Consider the following 27,238-nt stretch of genomic DNA (forward strand, 5'->3'; position numbering starts at 1 on the left):
TTGTAGATCTGCTATTTTCAAACGATTTTTTTATACATTTGGAAAACTTGAAATGGGACATTCTGCATAAGGAGTACTTTTACTTTTGGTACTTTGAGTATATTTTGATCCCAATACTTTTGTGCTTTTACTAAAAGTAAATTCGGAATACCAGACTTTTACTTGTAACAGAGTGTTTCTACATTGTGGTATTGATACTTTTACTTAAGTAAAAAAATGTGAGTACTTTTTTCCACCACTGAGTCACACACACACGCACGCGCACACACACACACACACACACACACACACACACACACACACACACACACACACACACACACACACACACACACACACACACACGGTGTCCAGATCAAGGGGCAAGGCTTGGATATTTACGATGAGGCCAACACGGAAGCTTATGAATGGCCAGAGTGGCGCTGTTTTACCCTGCGCCGACCTGAAGTGTCAGAAAGAATTTATTTTAACGCAAGTGAATGGGTTTTTGACAAACTTTAGACTCGATTTTCTTACCGTAATAAAAATTGTCATAAATTCTATATGCTTCCAGTCGCTAGTTTAAAGTCTCCTTTCAATCATCATGATATGTGTTTTGCTAAATTATGTCCCATTTATTCTAAAATTGACGATAAAGTAGGCTATGCTCCAGGAGGGGCGGGATGATTTGATTGACAACCTACACAACCAATAGCATTCATTTCCCGCCCTACTTTTGATTGACAAGCTACCCAACCAATAGCATTTCTGGGGGTTGTTTTCCGGTTCGCTGGTCACGTGTCTGGTCTCAACCAATAGCGTTTGAGTTCCGGCGTGGCCAACTGTATATATTAACGATGGAGGAATGCATGTTCCTGAACTATCGGCTTCATTTTCGTTCTGTAGAAAGCAGGGGAGTGGCTTTGTCCATTCTTTTTTTACAGTCTATGATCCAGACAGAGCATGGTGTGTTGTCCACACACAGTGTGTACATGGGGGTCCCAGAGGTGTAATCATATCAGAGTCTGAAGTGAAGCGAAGTCTCTGCTCCAACAAACCCATTAAACTGCTGCTCTGCTGCAAATCCTCCGTCACTTCACCCCCACACAGGCATGACATATTACCGCCATCTTATTACGGTTAATCCTTCAAAAACAACACTACCGCCCTCCCCTATACCTCGTCTGAGCAGAAGGCTCTGTGGACGTGTGTGTGTGTGTGTGTGTGTGTGTGTGTGTGTGTACACGTACAGTATGTGTGTATAACTATAGTTGGTTGTGAGGACCATTTGCCCGGTCCTCACAAGATAAATAGTTGTTTTAAACAGTACAAGTCTCATCATGGTCCTTCAAACGTGTATTAAAATATCTTAACTGAAAAATCCACTCCAGTGAGCCATGGCATGATCATCGCCTCTGCTCTCCCCCCCCCCCACACACACACACACACACACACACACACACACACACACAAAAGGAGAAGGAGAGGGGAGGAGAGGGGGCGGGATTAATGGAATGTGGCATCAAAGTCCATGGGCAAATCACAGAACTTTTCTGAGCCTAATCATTCAGAAAACCCCCAGACTACAGAAAATCCACTGAATGTTCAAAGTTCAGTTCTTTGGGTATAATTGAGGTAAAAAAAAACAGACAAAATAAATAGAACATTTATGTCGTGAAACCTTTAATGGTTAACTTTGTTTTCATAGAGATTTTACAATTACCAAAAGGATTGTGGTTGGGGTTATAGGATTAGACATTTAGAGGTTAGGTTTAGGGGGTTAGGGTTAGCGTCTTCCCTATTTTAAACCTAGTCGTGCGGCGCATATTGCACACACCGGAAAAATTGCCGATCTCCAAGTTCACAGCTTGTAGATCTGCTATTATCCCGCTACTGAAATGCCGTCCTAAAATGTCGATGTCCTCACAAGTATAGTAATACAATCCTGTGTGTGTGTGTGTGTGTGTGTGTGTGTGTGTGTGTGTGTGTGTGTGTGTGTGCGTGCGCGTGCGTGTGCGTGTGTGTGCGCGTGTGTGTGTGTGTGTGTGTGTGCGTGTGTGTGTGCGCGACTGGTCCATCATAGCTCTATTAATCTGGCCAGTCTCCATAGCCTGACTAAAAAGCCAGCAGTCAATCAGTCCGTCATGCTACAGTCACAGCAAAATGCTGTGATTCAATTCATTTTCAATGGAGAAAGCGTGGGATGTGGCGACGCGGTTATGACATAACGGACAGGTTTTCCAGTCGGTCGGCCAAGCCAGCCAAGCCAGTCAGTCATATCCAGCTAACTGCGCCGCTCCATGTCATTCAGCAGGCTTGACGTCGACACGCATGCTGGTATTGTCAGTCTTATCCCATTAACCCATTGAGACCTGAAGCCGATTCTACATGTCTCCTAAATCCCAACAGTTTTCTGAAAAACGTATGTTTCTGTATCAGTGGTGCTCAGTCTTTTTCATGTCAAGGAACCCCCAAAATGATATGTATTTGGCCGCGGACCCCCATCAAAATATGTTCTTCCAGGGACCCCCCCAGAATCAACGATTTGAGTTAAAAATGTTTGCTTTAAAAATATATATGTTCAAAGATTTGCACACATTTTCACGATTTTTCAAAAATAGCAGATCTACAAGCTCGTAGCGCGGCACTCGGTGCCGCGCTACGAGCTTGTATATCTGCTATTTTTGAATAGACCAAAGTGTAAAATGATGCTTTTTAGCTCAAATCTAAAAATGACAGTTCCAGGTCTTAATGGGTTAACCCTTTCAGACCGGGAACGCATCTGTGTCATTTTAAAGATTTCTCTGGCTATTCAAAAAATAGCAGATCTACAAGCTCACCGAGTGCCGCACTATGAGCTTGCAAGATCTGCTACTTTTTGAAAATGTGTGCAAATCTTTGAATTTATATATATTTTTTTACATTTGTAACTCAATTCCTGAAAGCCTGGAAGGAAATATTTTGAGATGGGGGGTCCGTGGCCAAATACATATCATTTTTGGGGTCCTTGACGTGAAAAAAAGTTTGAGAACCACTGATATTATAGCAACATAAGTTTAAAAATAATTTAAAAAATGTTAGGATTTTAGAAGACATTTGTAGAATCCCCAGAAGCAAAGATTTGAGTATAAATATACATTCAAAGATTTGCACAAATATTCACAATTAAAAAAAAAGGAAAAAAAAGGCATATCTACAAGCTCGTAGCTTGGCACAGAGTGCCCAGGATTGAAGGGGTTAATTATCCCTGAGAGATTGAGCAGCCAGGCCACACTTCACTCAGTGTCGGGCCTGGCAGCCAATCAGAGCACGGCAACAGTCCGCCTTCACATTAGTCAGCTTGAGGTGAGAAGAGTAGCGGAGGTAGGTGTGTGTGTGTGTGTGTGTGTGTGTGTGTGTGTGTGTGTGTGTGTGTGTGTGTGTGTGTGTGGCTATGTGCGCGTGAATGCATGCAACGTGCGTGTGCGTTGACGCAGGTGCTCGCGGTGTTCCGCCACTTTGACCAGACCAAGCACTTCATTCATATCTACAGTATAAGGAGATTAACGTTTTGCCAGAGTTTTTTCAGAACAGTCTGTAGCCTCTGCCAGGGTTTTGCCATGATTTTGGTACCTGTTCGCGTAGCCACAGATTTTTTTCCTCCAGTATGATTGATCCCCAGATGGTTTCTAATCACAGATGAGATTCAGGTGTGGTTTCACAAATGTCAACGAGGTCATTTTGACCTCGTTAACATGTGTTGTTTGATGTTTGAATATAGCTCAGAACCAGTAGTTTTAAACCAAAAAACAATGTAAATTGTTTGTCCGTTTGAATTTTAACATTGAAGTGAATGGAGCAGCAAATCTTTGAACATTTTTAGCTCCTAATCTGTTCGAAATTCAAAAAGGGTTGAAATTATAAAAAAGAAAAAAAAAAAAAAAAAAAGTTTTTTTTTTTTTTTTTTTCAAAGACGTATATATACGTCATTGGCAGGCAACAGCTGATTATTAAAAGACGTATATATACGTCATTGGCAGCTATATAGTTAAAGGTCGTATTTGCAGATATTCAATCGGGATCTTATGGTTCTGTTATGAGGATTATCGTCTCTGTCGGGACGAAGGCGTTAATCTCCAAAACCCTTTACGTTTCAGGAAATGAGGAAAAATAATCTGTGTTAACCCATTAACCCATTAAGACCTGAGGCCGATTTAAAAAAATGTTTTTTAAATCCTAACGCTTTAAAAGATGTATATAAATTCAAAGATTTACAAAAAAAATCACGATTTTACAAAAAATAGCAGATCTACATGCTCGTAGCGCGGCACTCGGTGCCGCGCTATGAGCTTGTATATCTGCTATTTTTGAATAGCCTAAATAAATCTAAAAGTGACACAGATTCGTTCCCGGTCTTAATGGGTTAAGACCTGAGGCCAATTCTACGAATGCCTTCTAATGCAGTAGATCTCAAACTTTGAGCCAAGGACCCCCCACATGTATAATATATATTTGGTCAGGGACCCCCAGAAGAGAAGATTTGAAATTCAAAATTATTCAACATGTGTCAACACTTTAAAGATTTTTCAAAAATGTTCAAAACTAGCAGATCTACTTGTTTATCTGCTATTTTTGAATAGCCAACGCTAAAATCTAAAATGACACATTTTTAATGGGTTAACGATGAATCACAATGTTACTTTTCATTGGTTTAATATTTATAAAATTACAAATGGGAGCTTTTTGCAAAGTTAAAGTGTGCAGACTTGTATTATTTTTTATATTAATCCACTGTTGGTCCTGCACCTGCCTTCCAGCAGATGTGCCAGTTTAACCCATTGAGACCTGAAGCCGATTCTACGTGTCTCCTAAATCCCAACAGTTTTCTGAAAAACGTTTGTTTCTATATCAGTGGTGCTCAATCTTTTTCATGTCAAGGACCCCCAAGATTATATGTATTTGGCCGCGGACCCCCATCAAAATATTTTGTTCCAGGGACCCCCAGAAGCAACAATTTGAGTTAAAAATGTTCGCTTTAAAAATATATATATACAGAAGATTCGCACACATTTTCACGATTTTTCAAAAATAGCAGATCTACAAGCTCGTAGCGCGGCACTCGGTGCCGCGCTATGAGCTTGTAGATCTGCTATTTTTGAATAGCCCAAAGTGTAAAATAATGCTTTTTAGCTCAAATCTAAAAATGACACAGTTCCAGGTCTTAATGGGTTAATTGTTTCCATCAATATTAATAAAACCCACACACAGACTTAACCGCTTTCACTTTAAACATGTCGCAAAAGTAGCTAAAATAGCAGATCCACAAGTTCACAACGTCATAATCTCATGATGTGTCGCAATGCAACATGCTATGAGCTTGTAGATCTCATACCTTTAGCTGGTCAATGTATATTTTGTATTAAATATCTAAATCTGCAAAGTAACTAGTAATTAAAGACGCACTGAAGTGACATTTTCGGTCATTTTATTTTGAAGGTTCAGCCTGAAACATCGGCTCAACGACTCTAAACCAATCAGAAGGTCCCATCCCTTCAGGCTATGGGACGTTGGATCTCAATCACTTCAGCCGTGCGCAACACGACTAGTGTTTGTTTACAAGTGAGAGAGAGACGGCCAGTGAAGCACGTTTGCTACTACCTGGCTTATTTCTAACCTATAATGTTTTCAGATACATATTTTAGTGTGCAGATGAAGTTTAAAATGAGTAATACACTCATCTTCAATGAGATTCAAAACGGAGTATCTCTGTAATTAAAATCAGCTGTGTTTGAAGAACGTGCAGCTATGGGAATCAAACAGGTGCATGTAATCAAGATTCATTTATAGTCATGAAGGCTGCGTTATGTCATCACGCAGCACGTTTTCGTTTACAGGAAGTAATTAAGATTGGCTTTTTAGGGACTTTAGATGTAAAAATACACAAAAATGTTTTTTTTTCATTTTTTTTTGCATCTATTGTTAGGTATGCCCATATGATGACCACGGATATGCTCTAAAAGTGTGAAAAACATATTTTTCATTTCACTACACCTTTAAAGCCGTCAAATAATTGTAGTGTATTCAAAAGTACTATATTTTGCCTCTTGAGATGTAGAGCAGTCGAGTACTCGAGTAAATGTATTTAAGTATTTTTCCAGCAGACCTTTAGTATCCGTGGGAGCATCAAATCCCCAGACTGTTTTACATCTGTCTGTGTTGTCTGGCTTCTCTCTAACAGACGATCATTAAATGCCTTTTTTTTGCCATAATGTGATTTGCTGTATAAATAGACTTGTCTGGTGTCTGCCACAGATGACAGATCACATACTGTACAACATGTACGCGTACGGTTTTCTGAAAAACGTATGTTGCTATATCAGTGGTGCTCAAACTTTTTCATGTCAAGGACCCCCAAAATTATATCTACTTGGATGCGGACCCCCATCTCAAAATATGTTGTTCCAGGGACCCCCAGAAGCAAAGATGAGTTAAAAATGTAACAAATACGTACTGTATATATTCAAAGATTTGCACACATTTTCAAGATTTTTCAAAAATAGCAGATCTACAAGCTCATAGCGCGGCACTCGGTGCCGCGCTATGAGCTTGTATATCTGCTATTTTTCAATAGCCAAAGTATTTTGCAGACGGTCTTATCCAGACCAACTTAATCACTTTCAACCTGGCATATATTCAGGGCTGTCACGATTATTACATTTTACCCGGCGATTAATTGTCGCTCAAATAATTGCAATTATAACGATTCAATTGTGTTTCTCTCGTTGAACATTGGAACGTTATGAATTAAAACTGGGTTTATTTTAGTCTTCATATACAAAAGTGCAGTACGGGGCAGATATATGACAAATAACTGCACCATGAAATGACTGACATATTTAATAACTTTATACTTTAAAAAAATAACACTTGTCTAAATAGCTGATCTACAAGCTTGAGCTTGTAGATCCGCTATTTCCACTATTTCCGAAAATGTTTGAAAATGTATGAAAAATGTACATGATTATGTTATAATTGGTGACAGGCCGTGGCATTTCTGATTTTAATTGTTATTGATTGAATACTGTATTAACACGTTGCAAACAGTAGGCTGCAGCAGGTGCAATTTAACAAGCTATGCTAAAAGGATTACACAAAAAGCCCTGGGGGCTCCTTTGTTTCCATTGTGGTCCTATGTACTCAGTTTGTTGGCATGTCGTTATGGGTGAGCATTTTCAAAGACTTTCAAAAATGTTTCCAAAATGTCTGCATTGTCAAACATTGCATACAGTGACCAATGTGTGACTAATGCACGTTATATTTTGAGGCCAGTGTTTAAACTCAAACTTGTGCCCAAGACATTACAATAAATTCACCTTGGATCTTGAAATAGCTCAAATTGTTGAACAACAATCTCACAATGCATCGCTATGGGAAGCATCGTGAGATTGTAGAGTGCCAGCAAAAGAAAAATCTGTTTGTGTGTAAAAAGTATATAGGGTTTAACCCCTTAAGACCGGGAACGCGTCCGTGTAACCACTTCAACCATTATTTTATATAGGGTTGTACGATAGTATCGGCCTCCCAATATTAGCATAAAAAGGTAATATCGTTTTATTTTATTTTATTACAGTAATCACAGTAATCCTTAATCATTATATCCATTATATTCAAGGACTTTTGGAGAGAAATGAGACAGACTCCAGTCACTTTAAAATTAGAGCACTGCAGAGGGCAGGTGTGTGTGTCTGTGTCCAGCTGACACTCGTTGACGCTCGTTAATGTCATAGGCATCAAAGCGTTTATGCTTCTGCACTGTCAAATGGGCCAACAATCTAATCTAAGATTAGTGGGACTCATTCAAATGACCACCAGTGAGTCCCGGGACTCACTTTATAGACCAATTATTACGCTTGCAACCAGTGTGACGTTGTCTGTTACAACATCACTGTATTATAGTAGATTTATTAGATATTATATTTATATTATAGCTATTATCATTTTATTAGATATGTGATATGTTTCCTGACAATTAGTTGACTTTTGGTGGAAAAGCCCGCATATATCGGTATCGGTTGGTATCGGTATCGGACATTAGGAGTCGGACAATATATATATCGGATATCGGTAAAAAAGTCAACTCACAGTGCGGCACCGAGTGCCGCGCTTTGAGCTTGTAGATCTTGCTATTTTTGAAAAATCATGAAACCTTGTGAAAATCTTTGAATATATGTATCTCTTAAAGCAATTTTTTTACTCAAATCTTTGCTTCTGCGGGTCCCTGGAACAAAGTATTTTCAGATGGGGGTCTGCGGCCAAATACATATAATTATGGGGGTCCTTGACATGAACGATTTAGAGCACCGCTGATATACAGTAAGTGTTTCAGAAAACTGTTAGGATTTAGAAGACATGTGTAGAATGGTATCTCCGGTCTTAATGGGTTAAGTGAGGTAAACGGAGAGAAAGCTCCTCAAAGCAGAATGCCTGCAACACTCCAGATTAACCCATTGAGACCTGAAGCCGATTCTACATGTCTCCTAAATCTCAACATTATTCTGAAAAACGTATGTTTCTATATCAGTGGTGCTCAATCTTTTTCATGTCAAGGACCCCCAAAATGATATGTATTTGGCCGCGGACCCCCATCAAAATATTTTGTTCCAGGGACCCCCCAGAAGCAAAGATTTGAGTTAAAAATGTTCGCTTTAAAAATATATATATTCAAAGATTTGCACACATTTTCACACATTTTCAAAAATAGCAGATCTACAAGCTCGTAGCGCGGCACTCGGTGCCGCGCTACGAGCTTGTATATCTGCTATTTTTGAATAGCCCAAAGTGCAAAATAATGCTTTTTAGCTCAAATCTAAACATGACACAGTTCCAGGTCTTAATGGGTTAAACAAAAGTCTCAAGGTGCCACGGCTCGAACAATATCATGAAACTGACAAGACAGCCAGCACGCAATACATGTCATTTTCCCATTTTTTATTTACCCCGTTTCAACCTAACAGGTCTTCCTCAGTGTGTACGCAAGGTGAGATTATGACAAGAATATATAAGAGAGTCACTTCTGCGGTAACAATAACTATATCAGTGTGACTGACAGCTGAATAATGATTACTACTATATGAAGCGTAGGGCACTCGTATGCACCACTACCACACCTGCAATACAATTGCAGTGCATATAGATGATGTAATCACAAACAGAAGCGTGATGGTATTCTATGACACGCACAGACACCCGTGGTGTGAAGTAACTTAAGTACATTTACTCAAGTACTGTACTTAAGTCCAATTTTGAGGTATTTCTACTTTACTGGAGTATTTCCAATTGTCAGTACTTTTACTTCTACTCCACTACATCTCAGAGGCAAATGTTATACTTTCACTCCATTACAATTATTATTATTATTATCATTTCGGCCATTTGAAAATAGCCGATCTACAAGCTCGCGATGTGACGCATTGTGAGCTTGTAGATCTGCTATTTTCAAAAGATTTTTACACATTTTATACATTTGAAAACATTTTGATACCAATATTTTGTACTTTTACTCAAATCATTTTTTTGAATTCCGGACTTTTGCTTGTAACAGAGTATTTCTACATTGCCGTATTGATACTTTTACTTACCCCATTAAGACCTGGAACGCATCTGTGTCATTTTAGAATAATTTAGCTATTCAAAAATAGCAGATCTACAAGCTCATAGCGCGGCACCGAGTGCCGCGCTATGAGCTTGTAGATCTGCTATTTTTGAAAAATCGTGAAAAAAAAATGTTTTACATTATTTTTGAAAAACTGTTTTTTTTTAGAATCGGCCTCAGGTCTTAAAGGGTTAAGTAAAACAATTTAGTACTCCACCACTGACACACGCGCGTAACATACAGATGTGCCATTTCAAAACTTCAAATGTCCTGCCATCGCCAAGACAGTAAATTTTCAGGGGATTCCCAGGGCAATAAGAGGGACAAAGAAGGGCATTTAAAATGCTGAATTATTTTGATGATCACTGCTTTTATGATGCTAATTAATTTGAGCAACTGGTCAAGGACCTCTTCAAATCACCTTTCGCCTCATAATGAGTCTGACACCTTCTTCAACACACATTTTTTGTTCTCATGTATATGGATGTCTGTTGAAGGGAAAAACGGGGGCGTGTAGTGACAACTTCTTTTCAGGGGCAAAACAGTGCATTTTTAAGGGCAGAAAAGGGAGGAAAAAAATGCATTTCCCGGGCACTTTCAGGGAAAGAACAGTAACGTGTGAAGTTTTGAAGTGGCACATCTGTACACACACACACACACACACACACACACACACACACACACACACACACACACACACACACACACACACACACACACACACACACACACACACGCGCGCGCTCTTCCACATGCAGACGCCCTCTCCTCTCCTCTCCCGCCGTTTGCTCTTCATCTTGTTGATATGTAAAGGTTAGCCTCCACCCTGTGCGGAGCGTCCAAACCAATCAACCTAGCTGTCCATCACTGTGTACACAAAGTGTGTGTGTGTGTGTGTGTGTGTGTGAGAGACGTGTACGCATCCTTCTGTATGCAGATTGCATTTATGAACATACCTGTACAGAATATTTGAATTGGTCGTGCATGCAGGAACAATTGCGTGCGCGTGTGTGTGCGTGTGTGTGTGTGTGTGTGTATGCGCATGCACACTTTTATTAACCCATTGAGACCTGAAGCCGATTCTACATGTCTCCTAAACAGTATTCTGAAAAACTTATGTTTCTATATCAGTGGTGCTCAATCTTTTTCATGTCAAGGACCCCCAAAATTATGTTTTTGGCCGCGGACCCCCATCAAAATATTTTGTTCCAGGGACCCCCAGAAGCAAAGATTTGAGTTAAAAATGTTTGCTTTAAAAATATATATATATTCAAAGATTTGCACACATTTTCAAAAATAGCAGATATACAAGCTCGTAGCGCGGCACTCGGTGCCGCGCTATGAGCTTGTATATCTGCTATTTTTGAATAGCCCAAAGTGTAAAAGAATGCTTTTTAGCTCAAATCTAAAAATGACACAGTTCCAGGTCTTAATGGGTTAATGAGAGCTATTTTGGGAAATAGACAATTGTAAGGAAAACAATTCCAGTCCTCACAAGAGAAATGATTGGTTTATGGTTAAAACGTAATTTTCAGGGTTAAGCTTACGATTAGGAAAAGATTCCGGGTTGGGGTTCGGTCACTTTGTGCCGCACTGCAAGCTTGTACATCTGCTATTTTTGAACGTTTTTGAAAAATGCAAAGGTCATATGAGCTTGTAGATCTGCTATTTTTTAGAAAAATCGTGAAAATGTGTGCAAATCTTTGAATATATACTTTTTTAAAGTGAACAAGTGTCAAACATTTGACAAATGTCTTCTAAATCCCAGCTTAAAAAAAAAAAAAAAACCCTGATTGTTTCTATATCAGTGGTGCTCAAAACTTTTTCATATCAAGGACCCCCAAAACTATATGTATTTGGCCACGGACCCCCATCTCAAAATATTTCGTTCCAGGGACCCCCCAGAAGCAAAGATTTGAGTTAAAAATGTTGTTTAAAAAAAAAAAAATCTGTATATTCAAAGATTTGCACAAATGTTCAAGATTTTGAGGTCTGCTATTTTTGGATGGCCAAAGAAATCTAAAATGACCATTGCTTTCCCGGACTGAAAATAATGGCATTTAGAAAATTGCCAATCCGAAAATGTTGTTGTCCTCAAAAGTACCAACGTGTGCGTGCTTACACGTGCGTTCGTGCGTGCGTTCGTGCGTGCTTGTGTGTGTGTGTGTGTGTGTGTGTGTGTGTGTGTGTGTGTGTGTGTGTGTGTGTGTGTGTGTGTGTGTGTGTGTGTGTGTGTGTGTGTGTGTGTGTGTGTGTGTGTGTGTGTGTGTGTGTGTGTGTGTGTGTGTGTGTGTGTGTGTGTGTGTGTGTGTGTGTGCGTGCGTGCGTGCGCGCACTAGGGGCCTGGCAGGGCAGACACATTTAGTCTGACATTCAACTGACATATGAAATGGAGGATTGAAGGGAGAGGCAGTAAAGGATAGGATGAGAGAGAGGGAAGGATGCAGGAGAGAGGAGAAGGTAGCAGAGAGGGGGATGGGATGAGATGTGGACCGGTGCTTCTCAACATTTTTCATGGCTGAGGATCCCCAAAAAAATGTTTTTGGTCACCCCATTTTTTACACCCGGTGCCAATTGTCTATGTAATCCTGGGCGCTACCTTCCCCCCACCAGCCTAGGGAGGCCAGGGCCGAGCTCATGCCTCCTTCAATGCATGAGAGCCAACTGAGCTTCTTGTCACCTGACAGGGGAGAGTTTCCCTGGTTGGACGTTGCGCGTGGAAGGAACACATTATTCCAAACAGTTCCCTTCCCCTCCATCAGGCGCCCCGGCTGGCCAAGGGGAGGCAGTATAGTGACCAGGATTACTGCATGTTTTTGTGAGGGTATTAACTACCCTAGGAGACACGGGGAGAACATACAAACTCCACACAGAGTAGGCCCTTTCGCCAACCCCACCTAGGGTATGGGCGCTGCCGACGCGGAGGCGAGAACACGCCCCCAGCGCCCACAGCGTCCCCTGCGGGAATCGAACCCGGGACCTTCTAGCTGTGAGGCGACAGCGCTACCGACTGCGCCACCGTGCCCCCTTGGCCATGGACCCCTATCTGATTATTTTTTTGTGCCAGGGACCCAGAAGAGAAGATTTGTGTATATATAAAAAAAAAAGAAAATCCAAACACTTTCAAGACACTCTCCAAAATAGCAGATATACAAGCTCGCAGCTTCGTCACTTCGTGCCGCGCTTGTACATCTGCTATTTTTGAATAGCCAACGTATACAATATGGATAAAGTGGTTAGAATGATTGTGATTGCTGTATTAACCATTTTTGCTGTAACCCCGCGGTACCCTGAAGAAAAAGAAGAAACCAGCACACTCCTCTGCTCCAATGTAAATGCATTGACAACGTTTCGAGCTTCATCGGGTCAAACGTTTGACGCGATGAAGAGCCATTGGCTCGAAACGCTGTCAATGCATTTACATTGGAGCAGATGAGTGTGCTGGTTTATTCTTTCTCTTCTTGTTACTTTCCAACCCAGCACCTCAACCAAGTGATGTGCTTATTCCATTAGTTTTCATGACCCACAATGGTGTAGGCAGAGTACCTTTTAGATAAAGCAGCGCGCCTCCCATGTTGGAGACAAACACTTGTGCGTAATACAGCAGTGGTTTTCAAACTTTGTCATGTCAAGGACCCCCACGGGGGGACGCTCACGTGCGCACGTGCGCATGCTCCTAGGAACCGTCACGACCTCACACAATAGAGATGCGCTCACGTGTGTGACCCTCCAAATGACATCTCGTACTCAGGCTCAAGGGTCTTGTCATGTTGTCCTTCAGACATTTATTAACAACTTGAACCCCGATGCCCTCTATTGTGGGCGGGAGGGCGTTTGTCACAAATAGCCGATCTACAAGCTCACGCGTTGTGACGCGTTGTGAGCTTGTAGATCGGCTTTTTGTGGTGTAGAAGGAAACAAGAGCAGGCCAAGTACAGTGCCAAGTCCAGTTTATTAAAGCTGCACTATGTAGCTTTCCTCTTCTACCCCGGATTTGAACCCGGTTTCCTGCCCAAGTGCTGAAATGTTTTACCGTTGAGCTAATAGAGCCTGCCTGCTTGCTCAGGGGATACATTTAATCTAAATTTGTGTGTCTCAATAGAAGAGCAGGGAGACAAAATATAACCACCCTGATTCCATAAGTTATATTGTATTGACATACTCTACCATACACATTGAAGCTACATAGTGCCGCTTCAAGTCTAGATAAGGTCTAGTGGTTAAATATGTCTGAAAATCTACAGCCCACAAAACTAGACATGAGGTCATTACACACTCCAGCGGCCATGCAAATAATAAATAACACAAAAATGGCACGTCAAACTTTTATCTTGGTGATGCCTCCTCCATTCATACAGGTAGATGATTTTATTTGCGCCGGAAAACACGACCTCCTTTTGAAAACTAAATGTTTTCGAAATGTCCCTTAATCCAGTGGTTCTCAAACTTTTTCATGTCAAGGACCCCCAAATTGACACTTATTACCCCACGGACCCCCATTTGAAAAGATAAGCCAGGGACCCCAATAAGAGAAGGTTTTTATGGCTCTCTAGCAGTGATTCTCAACCATTTTCATTTCAAGGACCCCCAGTTTGACATGCATTAGGCTACGGACCCCCATTTAATGGCATTTATACCTCTGGGACCCCAATTCATATAGTAAAATCAATGTTAATTTAACTCTGAGAGTGTACAAATGGAACCAAATGGACCCGTTAGGGTCCATTTGGTTCCATTTGTACACACTCAGAGTTACAGACCCATAAGGGTCCATTTGGTTCCTGTCCATCATTTAGCTGGGGACCCCCTGGAACCCCCTCAAGTACCCCTAGGGGTCCCCGGACCCCACTTTGAGAACCAATGCCTTAATCGGCTCCGTGTGCAAGTACTCATAACACAAACGACAGTTTAAATGAATGCCAGTTAATCGCACAAAAAGTGTGTACAGACTTATACAGTAGGCTATTGTATGTTAGACACAACTTCCATTCAGACATTATAGAATTCAAGGTGCTGTTTTGGTTGAAACAAAAGTTTTTTTTTTTGTTTGTTTAAAAGTTAAAGTTTGTCCAGTGACAGGTTCCTCCACATCTCTCCAGCTCTTAAGCTGAAAATACATTGAGCCTTGAAGCACAGTTAAACTGAACTCAAGCCGAGTCTGGGAATGTACTGGATCACTCTCAGAGATGCGTCAACACATTTTAAGTGCCAAAAGGCTAACTTTTTGCACCTTACAAATGAAAGCGACTCGACTATTATTCAAATGCGTTCGTGACGGAATGCAGCAGCGCTGTGGGTCCACGAGGGCCGTGTTTTGGCTTGCTGATAAACGTTATATTTTCGTGTCTCAGGGACCGGGCAGAAGTTGTGTTATTGTCAGATGGAAGAAGGTCTTTGCACTTTGTGAGGAGCACGTTGCATGCGCGCGTACTTCAGGCCGAAGAACAGCCAACCTTGGTGGGAAGAACAATGGAACCGTTACTGTACTCGACGTACGCTAGGAGGATCAACGGGTCAAGGCAAGCGGCGAGTCTTTGTACCATTTTGTTTAGCAAAGAACGGCATGTACTGTAGGTAGAGGGAGAGATGTTGATAACAGAGCAGATGCCTTTGAATACGTTTTTTTTGTCTTTACCAAGTTGTCCTTACTTTTGCATGTATTATAAGTATTTTAACAGCAAAGGTGTTTTTTTTTATTTTATTCCTAAGCCACTTTCCTAAGCCAACTTTAATGTTTTACAATATTTGTTTTTGTTTGAAAAGTTGCAATGTGACACCTTTGTTTACACATTTCTTTGTAAACAAGCCCAAAGAAGCAACTACTGTATGTACTTTAGAAACAAGACCCAAAAAAACGCAAAACGCAACTGCCATTCTGTAAAGCCACTTTACTGAAAAAGAAGCCCAAAGTCGCTTATAATAAGCAGACGTGGCAACACTGCTTCTGACCTATATGGGTCACATAGCTATAGCAACCATTTGACCTTCAAATCCAACCTTAAGAGATAGCTTAAAGCAAACCAAACTTGTAATCCTGGGTAATTGATTCAGCTCTATTTGTCACTGGTGTCATTTCTCTTATTTTACTGTAATTGTTCTGACTCCTGTGCTATGTCTACTTGTCTTGTACTGTATCGATATGTCTGTTTTTGTATTGGATTAGTTAGATATCACCACTTTTAACAGCCTGCGATGCGTTTTTTTTTTTTCAATCGAACCCAGTTCGATTCGTGCGTCTTTTCGCATGCGGTAAAAACTGATTGACTAATCGCACCCTGTGTGCAAAGGCCTTTAGTCGACTACAATCTTAGTCGATTAAAAGTATACAAAGACTAAAACATTTCAGATTACTAAAATATGACTAAAACTAAATTATATTTTATTCAAAAGACTATGACTAAAACAAAAAATGTGTTGTCAAAATGAACACTGGTCCCTGTTAAGTAAGTAAGTATTAGTAAGTAAGTAAGTAAGTAAGTAAGTAAGTAAGTAAGTAAGTACGTACGTAAGTAAGTAAAAATTGCTCAAGCACCGTTGGTTCCCAAGGCTACTTTCTTGCATTGAAAGTGGCTAAGAAAAGATTCATGTTTATTGTGTTTATTCAGAGTTGCTCCTCTGCTGTGATGAACATCAGTTTGCCAGCCTAGTCTTACCGTCTCTCTATTGTGGATGAATCGATGCCAGACAGCCTCCTAGCTGCATTCCATAGTTCAAACAACATAAAAGCATTCAGGAGGACATTCGTGACTTGATTAATTCCCCACAACAATAGTAGAAAAGTTGCAATGTGACATACACATTTCTTTGTAAACAAGGCCAAAGAAGCAACTACATACTTTAGAAACAAGACCAAAACAAACGCAAAACGCAACTGCCATTCTGTAAAGCGACTTTACTGAAAAAGAAGCCCAAAGTCGCTTATAATAAGCAGACATGGCAACACTGCCTCTGACCTATATGGGTCACATAGCTATAGCAACCATTTGACCTTCAAATCCAACCTTAAGAGATAGCTTAAAGCAAACCAAACTTGTAATCCTGGGTAATTGATTCAGCTCTATTTGTCACTGGTGTCATTTCTCTTATTTTACTGTAATTGTTCTGACTCCTGTGCTATGTCTACTTGTCTTGTACTGTATCGATATGTCTGTTTTTGTATTGGATTAGTTAGATGTCACCACTTTTAACAGCCTGCTCATGAAAATCAGCTTTTGGCTAACTCTGGCTCATTTACACAAATGTGAAAACTGACTGATGTTGATTAATGTGCTCTGTCCCTGCGGCAGTGCTAATTTCGTCGACTAAAACTATGACGACAAATGTTCGTCGACTATCTCTTTTCACTGACGAAAACTATATAAAAACTAAGCTATGATGACTAAAACTAAGACTAAATATATTGACAATTTCGTCAACAAATAACAACTAGTAGGGGTGTCACGATTCACTTACCTCACGATTCGATTCAAAATCGATTCCTAGGGTGCCGATTCGATTAAAATTGCGATTCTGCGATTAATTGATATTCGATTCTGCGATTTATTGCGATTTTCTACCCCAAATCACTTTGCTTTAATTATACTAGAACATTTTGATATAATATAAACCATGAAAAGTTGAATCATACACTTCAATGCAGCCAGATCATGTCAGTCAGTCTTTCTGACATTGATTTCAGACAAAGTGCCAGTGAAAAAGGTATTAACTTATAAAAAAAAAAAAAAAATCGATTTTAATATTTTGATTCGATTTTTAAAATCGTGGGATTAAGAATCGCGATTTATTCATGAATCGATTTTTTTTGACAGGCCTAACAACTAGACTCAAATGTTAGGGAGAAACTAGTGGAGAAGAGATCATCCAGTAGACTAAAAGACAAGTCATCTTATGTTTGCTCTCTGAAAGTAGCAGATCTACAAGCTCACAACGTGTCGTGCTGCGGCGCGTTGTGAGCTTGTATATCGGCTATTTTCAGCATGCAACCCCAAGTGTAAAATCAGCCATATACGACGCTATCAAGGCCGTCAAAATACATTTTAGTCGACAAAATCAACTGTAGATTTAAGGCGTTTGCAGACAGGGTGCGATTTTCCGCACGAAAAAAACGGACAATATAATTTCTTAAATGAACACATGGTTCTCATTGACCTCATGCACACCCCGTGTGGCGATGCGATGTTGCGATGTTTTTTTTTTCTTCAATCGAACCCAGTTCGATTTGTGCGTCTTTTCGCATGCGGTAAAAACTGATTGACTAATCGCACCCTGTGTGCGAAGGCCTTTAGTCGACTACAATCTTAGTCGATTAAAAGTATACAAAAACTAAAACATTTCAGATTACTAAAATATGACTAAAACTAAATTATATTTTATTCAAAAGACTATGACTAAAACAAAAAATGTGTTGTCAAAATGAACTCTGGTCCCTGGTAAGTAAGTAAGTAAGTATTAGTAAGTAAGTAAGTAAGTAAGTAAGTAAGAATTGCTCAAGCACCGTTGGTTCCCAAGGCTACTTTCTTGCATTGAAAGTGGCTAAGAAAAGATTCATGTTTATTGTGTTTATTCAGAGTTGCTCCTCTGCTGTGATGAACATCAGTTTGCCAGTCTAGTCTTACCGTCTCTCTATTGTCGATGAATCGATGCCAGACAGCTTCCTAGCTGCATTCCATAGTTCAAACAACATAAAAGCATTCAGGAGGACATTCGTGACTTGATTAATTCCCCACAACAATAGTAGAATTTGAGGCATAGACATTCGGAGGACATTTTGACATTTTTCAAGGTCCTCACAAGAGAAAGTATTGTTTTTTTATGGTGGATTTGTTTTGGGAGGGAGTTGGGCTTACAATTAGAGAAAGAATCAGGTTTGGGTTAGGTATTTAGAACATTGGTTCTCAAACTTTTTGATGTCAAGGACCCCTAAATGAATGTGTATTTGGCCGCGGACGCCCATCTGAAAATATTTTGTGCTAAGGACCTCACACAAGATTTGTTGTGTTAAAAAAAAGAAATAAATGGCTACTGTAGGCTATATAGGGCCCTGGGGGGGTCCCTGGACCCCACTTTGAGAACTCCATGCATTAGACCACGGACCCGCCATAACTCTTGAGAGATGTACAAATGGAACGGGTCCATTTGGTTCTCATCGCCGTCCTGAAATGTTGACGTCCTCACAAGTATGGTAACACAAACGTGCGTGTGTGTGTGTGTGTGTGGCTGATGTTGTGTCCCTGTGGTTTGACTGATGGTCTCATCGGGGGGGGGCATAGCGTATGTCTACACCAGACGCAGCCATGAGATGAGACGAGATGCTGTCGGGGGCGGAAACCTCGCATGTCCGAAACCGCTTCAACGTAGTGAAAATAGCCGACCTACAAGCTCACAACGCGTCGCGTGGCGACGCGTTGTGAGCTTGTAGATCTGCTATTTTCACTCCTTTTGCGAGACACTCTTGTGTGTGACGGAGTAGGGTATTGACTCGATGACAACGAAGCATAAAGAAGTTGACACGTGGAGATGTGAGTATTCCCCCCCCCCCCCCCCCCCCCGACAACAACGAAATGACATGAGATGCTGATGAAAGTGGAGCATCTTGGGTAGCCGGGCGTCACCGGAGGAGACTGCTTTCAATTTGTTCGTTTTTTAACGTTTTTTTTTTTCCTGAGTTTCTGCTTTACCAGAGAGAGAGAGAGAGAGAGAGAGAGAGAGAGAGAGAGAGAGAGAGAGAGAGAGAGAGAGAGAGAGAGAGAGAGAGAGAGAGAGAGAGAGAGAGAGAGAGAGAGAGAGAGAGAGAGAGAGAGAGAGAGAGAGAGAGAGAGAGAGAGAGAGAGAGAGAGAGAGAGAGAGAGAGAGAGAGATTTTCTATGTTTTGATTTATTTTTTACAAAAACCTTTTTATTTCAAAACTATTTAAATGAATCCACAAACCAAGTCAATTCATTACATTTTCATACAATAACTTCAACCCCTTTTTGTCGGTGAGGATAGTGCAAGTGGGCCCGACAGGTTGAAAGAAAATGATTTAAAGCAGTGCCTCCCAAATCTCTCAAGAACAGATTCTGCTCTGCGTTGGAATCTGTCGGTAGCCGTGTTGACAACCCGTGCGCATTGGTTTCAAGTGGGTGTGCCTTCAGATCAGGAAGCATGGCCGCGCTTTACCCAATCAAATGTAGTGGGCGGGATTCACGTGTTCGTCCACCCTTCCCCCCGCGAAACTAACCGAAACTAATTCAACAATAGCGTCCTCGGGGCAGACAAAACCACGGAAAGATATTCACATTTTAACTTGCTCTTTCATCATAGAAGTGGGCTTATAACCAAAACCATCCATGTTCTCTGGCAGAAGTGGTGTTAGTGTTCCGTGTAGAAATATTGTTAGTGGGAATGAAAACGTAGTCGCACCAACCGGAAGTGATGCGCTGAAGGCAGACACAAACCCCGGTTTCCTTGCGCACTGGTGTTACGTTTGCTTCCTGCCAGACCCAACAGACATATTACAAACAGCAGAGGTCGCTGTTTTTCATTATCAGTTGGGTCTGGGGACTACGCGGGACTAGTGCCTCCCAAACTTTGTAGCTCGAGACCCAAAAGGAAAATTGGATGTCTCCCCGAGCTAGTGAAAATGGTAGATCAACAAGCTCACCGCAGTGTTGTGAGCTTGTAGATCTACTATTTCACCACTTCTCAAAAAGTTGTGAAATACTTGAATCTATGAAATTTCATAGTAATAGTTATGTTGAATTTATTTTTTATTTTTTCAGAACATTTTTGATGTGTGTTTTTGAAGGACTAGGCACTCGCGACCCATTAAAAAAAAAATGTCTGTGACCCACAAATGGGTCACTGACCCAGTGTTTGGGAAACGCTGATTTATAGAACAAAAGGCGTCAAATCCTGGACCATTTATTTCTGTCTGTGCCGCACTCAGCTGTCCTCATATACCATTACTCCTTAATGCTGCTGCTGCACCAGCAGCCTGTTGTGTTGTGTGTATAGGAAGGTACTTAATCCTAAAAAAAAATCGGATTTTTTTTTTTTTTTTTTTACGATTTTTCAAAAATAGCAGATATACAAGCTCATAGCGCGGCACTCGGTGCCGCGCTATGAGCTTGTATATCTGCTATTTTTGAATAGCCAAAGACATCTAAAGTGACACAGATGCGTTCCAGGTATCAATGGGTTAAGAAAAGCAATAGATGGTTATTGACCATATAGTTAACTGCTTTGTTGTGCGTGACTCCTTTCTTTTGAACCCCCGCTCTGACTATCCCAGAGGGACCCTGTTAATTTACCCTTAATTGACCCCTCTTTGCAGTAAGTGCGCCTCTAATGCCACCCATATACTGTACGCATCAGGGGTCGCGCTAGGATTTTAATCTGCCGGTCCCAATGTCCGGAAGGATTCAAATTTATCGGACATCTGACAAAAATAACGGTCATAATTATTTTTATGCATTAATGACAAGCAGGTGCGTAAATACAGCCTAACACTTAGGCCTACAGCATTATATTTTGGATTGAGCTATTTGAACATGAACCATCATAATATTTTATATAGCAGGGTCATCTTACACAAATACATGAATTACCTACATTACCATTTGCGCATGCTGCGTGCGTAATGGTTTCTCAATAATCCATTGCGTTTGTATGCATTTTCTAATCAGAGGGCACTGCACAAAATTGGGCATTTCAGATTAATCCTTCATAACGTGGCTCAGCTGACCAGTTAGGGCAATAAATTACAGACCACTACTCACTCACAGGAGGAGGTTATGCTGTATAGTTAGACAGTGGATGCCATCCGTGCGTCTAGTTGGGACAGCTGTGGGAAAGTTGATGAGTTGTGAGAATCTTGTCGTCTCCTCATAGAGCTATTCAGTTCAAAGTGGTAACGTTTTAACGTGCCCACCTCATAGTTAAAAATAGGTCCACGATTATGATTAACGCATGTTTCAGCTCGATGCCATAGTTGCAGTAGCCTATAGCTGTTGTGAAGAGTATTTACGCATCTGTGTTAGATTTCATCTTCGACCTGCACTGTTGTTAAACTGTAGGGCAACTTGCCAACTTTACTCACAAGTGCCCTTGTATTAGCCTAGTATCTGTGACATATTCGAACTCGTAATGATACAACTTGTGTGTGACTGGCTGTTAAATACACAACTTTATATAATGTAACTTGTAACCGGACCGCGGTCTCTGTCTGACTGCCGAGACCACCGTCTCTACGCAGCAGCAGAAACAGCTAGCTCTCTTCTTCCTGTTGTACCTTCACAATAAAGTGTCTCCCATTTACCGCCCAATGCAGCACATTTTACACTGGTTATTATTAACAGGTAAATAGGTGTAACCTAACAGCGTGTGACAAACTCTTTTCTTTCTACCTCTCTCTCTCTCCCAGAAACACACGCACGCTGTTAAGAGAGAGAGAGAAAGAAAGAGCGAGCGAGCGAGAGAGTGAGAGAGAGAGAGAGAGAGAGAGAGCTTGCAAAGCAGAGGATTTGAAATGTGCCTAATTTGCGGTGATAATTAATGAACTGCCGTGTCATTATCAACCGGTCAGGACGTCCGGAGAGATTTCTTTTTTCCGGTCTTTTTCATAAAAAAACGGTCAAAACCGGCAATTATCTGACTAACGTGACCTCTGATATGCATGGAACCTACATTACGCTCCCGTGTCGATGAACTAGACTAGAGGCTAAAAAGGGAGTAGCACAAAGAAACACACACAGTACAACAGTCTGTAGCCTCTGCCAGTGTTTTCTAAGCTAGTACTTAGAAAAAATGTTATTTTTTGGTCCGTTTATTTTTCAAGATTGAAGTGAATGGAGCAGCAACTTTTTGGAAAAAAAAAAAAAACCTAAAAAATAAAGAAACATTTTAGATTTTTTTTTTTGTAAAAATTAGAAAATTGCAATAGCTGAATTCTCAAAAACGTTTATAAACGTTTTTGGCAGGTAATGAGTTCGGCTAATTGAAAATAGACGATCTACAAGCGTGTTGTGAGCTTGTAGATCTGCAAAAAAGAATTTAATCGGAAATAACATTTCATATTTATGTGAAATGTGAAATATTTTTTGGTACGGGGGTCCCTGGCACAACATGTTTTCAGAAGGGGGGACGTTGACGAATACATAATAATTTGGTGGTCCTTGACATTAGGAAGCAAGCCCAAATTAGCGACTTCACTTTAGAAACAAGCCCAAAAAACCCCGCAAACCCCTAACTACCAATATTTACAAGCGATTTTACAGAAAAACACGCTCAAAGTCGCTTATAATAAGCGGACATGGCAACACTGGACGTTAGTCCAATATTTCCACTTGGGTGTAGTGAGCAACACAGCCTCTGGGGGCCGCTTGCAGCTGAGTTTACAATCTATTTTTATGTGTGTGTGTTTTAAATTGCCTTCCATCTCCACCTCTGCCGTACTTTCTAGGTGTAATATGGATACAAGATTAGACGAATGACATGAATCTCCCACGCAATTGTATTTGTGTAGCACATTTCAACAGCAAGGCCATTCAGTGTGCTTTACACACAACATTAAGCAAAGGAAACGGATTAAAAAGGACTTAAGGAATTGAGTAAAAAATAGAAGAAGGTAAACACTAATCTCCTTAATATGAAACACCTGTTCGGGACACGAAGCAAAAAGCACAATATGAAAGTACATTTGAATACAGTAAGAACAAAATAAGTCACAATAAAACAGAACATACTGTAAGAGAAAAATGGTGTGCTTGCGTGTGGGTGCGTGTGTGTGTGTGTGTGTGTGTGTGTGTGTGTGTGTGTGTGTGTGTAGTGCGTAGTGTGTAGTAGAGGATTGCAGGAGCTGGAAACCTGCAACCAAACACTTACATTTTCCTGCGTGGTTGTCAAGACAACGGAACATTAGTCGGCCGCACCCCCCGTCCCTCAACACACACACACACGCGCACACACACGCGCGCACACACACACACACACACACACACACACACACACACACACACACACACACACACACACACACACACACACACACACACACACACACACACACACACACACACACACACACACACACACACACACACACACACACACACACACACACTGTGAGAGAGGCTGGTCTGCCATCAGCAGCAAGACCGTGTGTGTGTGTGTGTGTGTGTGTGTGTGTGTGTGTGTGTGTGTGTGTGTGTGTGTGTGTGTGTGTGTCAGAATGAATTACCTGCATTAACCGTATTAAACACTGTAATCCTATTGAAAAAGGTTTGCTTTCCTATAGCTTTTTCTGATTGGCCCAGCAGCAGATCTGAACTGTTTGTTTGTTTGTTTATTTGACATTGGTGTCGTGTCCTGGATGTTCATTTAATGTTTACTAAAGAGCTGGAGAGACAGGGAGACCCATATTATTGAACACTATAGAAATGATTACAAATGGCATACAGAGCTATTGAACGCTTTAAGCCTTTAACCCATTAAGACCTGAGGCCGATTCTACAAAATGTCTTCTAAATCCTAACTGTTTTTTGAAAAAAACGTACTTACTATGTCAGTGGTTCTCAAACTTTTTCATGTCAAGGACCCCCAAAATGATATGTATTTGTCCGCGGACCCCCATCTCAAATTGTTTTGTTCCAGGGACCCCCCAGAGGCAAAGGTTTGAGTTACAAATGTTCGCTTTAAAAACGTATATATGAAAAGATTTGCACACATTTTCACGATTTTTCAAAAATAGCAGATCTACAAGCTCATAGTGCGGCACTTTGTGCCGAACTATGAGCTTGTATATTAGCAGATCTACAAGCTCATGTGAGCTTGTATATCTGCTATTTTTGAGAGCTAGTGAGACGTAGTGCAACCTTCTCCGGATCAGGGCCCACTTAAAGATCTCGAAAGTGTTCGCAATTCATTTACTTAAGTACTGTGCTTAAGTACTATTTTGAGGTACTTTTAATTTACTGGAGTATTTCCAATTCTTTATACTTTTATTTCTACATTGCAGTATTGATACTTTTATATAAGTAAAACAATAATTGAGTACTTTTACCACCACTGGTAAAATGCAAGCAAAACAAGCAATTTCGACATCAGACCAAGTTACGACATCAGCAAGGAAAGCACAGATGAGGCAATAGGCTCTATTCACAGCAGCCATATTATGAAGATATTCACAGGTGTTACCAATGATACTAATGAAGGCTCTGTTCCATTTAGTCTAGCACAGTGGTTTCCACGACCCCCATAACTCTGAGAGTGTACAAATGGAACCAAATGGACCCTTACGGGTCCATTTGGTTCCATTTGTACACTCTCAGAGTTACACACCTGTAAGGGGCCATTTGGAAGCCCATGAGGGTCCCTGGACCCCAACTGTAGACCCACTGGTGTAACAGAGTGACCAGAATGGAACAGAGCCTTCATTAGTATCATTGGTAACACCTGTGAATGTCTTCATAATATGGCTGCTGTGAATAGAGCCTATTATGACATTAGGGGCACAGTGGTATGCTCTGAGGCTTTCACTAATTTTGCACTTTTGCGTCTTACATCAAAGTGACATTCACAGTAATTGGGCTGAAAGTTAACGTTCCCATCCCGCCACAGTCTGTGATTATTCATTTTCCAAAACGTGTGTTTTTTTTAAAAAACACAGTTGATTGTGAAGCGCTAACCTGCGATGCATTTTGTGTTCAGTAAAGGACCTTAGATTTAAAACCACTTGTACCCTAGCACAGTGGTTCTCAACCTGTGGGTCGGGACCCTCAGGGGGGTCCACTCCCCACAGGATTTTGGGCGGGCCCCTAGATGACAGTCTAAAGTGGCAATTTAAGACCTTTTTAATACCAAAAGAGAAAAAAAGAAAATACATGAAAAAAGTCTACTACTGCATCAAAACTAATCAACATACTATGCTATAAAAAACAAATTGTCAAATAATATAAGAGAGCTAATCTAAAAATAGCCAATCTACGTCCTCGCGGTGAGCTTGTAGATCGGCTATTTTCACAATATTTATCTGTGGAACCGAGTCAAACCAAATGTAACGCCTCAACTCCTACAATTCCAAGTGCTTGTCAGGGTGTGGGGTCCCCAGTTAAAATATGACTATTTTTGGGGGGGTCACGGCCTGAAAAGGTTGAGTACCACTGCCCTAGCACACTGGTTCTACAAAGTGGTGTCCGGGGACCCCCAGGGGTCCTTGAGGCCTGAGGGTGTCCAGCGAAATGAGTTAATGTAACATAATGCGTCGGCTATATTTGAAAATATAGAAAAAATATGGAAAAACTCTGAATAATTTTGGACACATTTTAACAACACTAATCTTGTATTGCGGTTTCTGGCTAAATAATGATTATTATTCAGATGGGGGTCCATGTGGCCAAATACATATTCATTTAAGGGGGTCCTTGACATGAGAAAGGTTTGAGAGCCACTGCCCCATAGCATCCCTGTTCTGGGCATTTCAGTGGTCAACCTTCCAGCAGACATCTCCTCAGTGTGAACATGCAGTATCATTCCTGTGTCCCAGCCCGCAGCATAACTAATGTCCATTAACCCATTCCATCCGGGAATGCATCTGTGTCTTTTTAAGATTTCTTTGGCTATTCAAAAATAGCAGGTATACAAGCTCATAGCGCGGCACCGAGTGCCGCGCTATGAGCTTGTACATCTGCTATTTTTGAAAAATCGTGAAAATGTGTGCAATTTTGCCGAGTCTAAATTCTAACAGTTTTTTGAAAAAAAAAAAACATATGTTGCTATAAATTAGTGAGTGGTGCTCAAACTTTTTCATGTCAAGGACCACCCAAAATGATATGTATTTGGCCGCGGACCCCCATCTCAAAATATTTTGTTCCAGGGACCCCCAGAAGCAAAGATTTGAGTTAAAAATGTTTGCTTATATTCAAAGATTTGCACAAATCTTCACGATTTTCCAAAAATAGTAGATCGACAAGCTTGTAGATCTTCTATTTTCGAATAGCCAAAAGTATAGAATAACGGTTATGGCTCAAATCTAAAATGACTCCCGGATTGAAAGGGTTAAGGCTCCATTTCTAGGAAAAATCACACAAAAAAAGCCCCTGCCTCCGATATAGCACTCGCTGTGTGGGGTTGAATTGATGCAGTCTGTTAGGCTGCCCTCGTGAACATGATCCCGCATTGAAATGTCCTCTTTCTGTCTCTCTCTCTCTCTCTCTCTCTCTCTCTCTCTCTCTCTCTCTCTCTCTCTCTCTCTCTCTCTCTCTCTCTCTCTCTCTCTCTCTCTATCTCTCTCTCTCACACACAGAGTCTGGGAACCACAGGCAGATACGACACGAGAAAAAAGTGAGTTAACCACATCTCTCTCTCTCTCACTCACTCACTCACACACACACACACACACACACACACACACACACACACACACACACACACACACACACACACACACACACACACACACACACACATCCAATTCTTCAGGTTACAGCAGGACAATTCCACAGGAATGCTTCGTGTCTTTGCGTTTCTGGTGATAATAATGATGATCCTGTTGTTTGTGAGATTGTGGTGTGTGTGTGTGTGTGAGGGCCAATTGTCCCCCTAACACAAGTATAGTACCATTTGAGAGATACACATTGCGAGAACAGCTTT

At 40.9% G+C, this 27,238-nt stretch overlaps 1 protein-coding gene across 2 annotated transcripts in view; it reads left to right on the plus strand.

The window, feature by feature from the left end:
• The window catches only part of LOC311060865 (ankyrin repeat and fibronectin type-III domain-containing protein 1-like), a 93,377-nt gene extending 66,428 nt beyond the window's left edge, over positions 1–26,949 (plus strand). For both annotated transcript variants that reach the window (XM_084079224.1, XM_084079225.1), the window contains exon 6: positions 26,892–26,949. In XM_084079224.1, the coding sequence (XP_083935350.1) occupies positions 26,892–26,933 (42 nt within the window). In that variant the 3' untranslated portion in view covers positions 26,934–26,949. The remainder of the gene's footprint in view (positions 1–26,891) is intronic.
• The last annotated feature ends 289 nt before the right edge of the window (positions 26,950–27,238 follow it).

The sequence above is a fragment of the Gymnoscopelus microlampas genome (assembly GCF_963454915.1).
Source record: "Gymnoscopelus microlampas genome assembly, chromosome: 14".
NCBI classification, from domain to species: domain Eukaryota; kingdom Metazoa; phylum Chordata; class Actinopteri; order Myctophiformes; family Myctophidae; genus Gymnoscopelus; species Gymnoscopelus microlampas.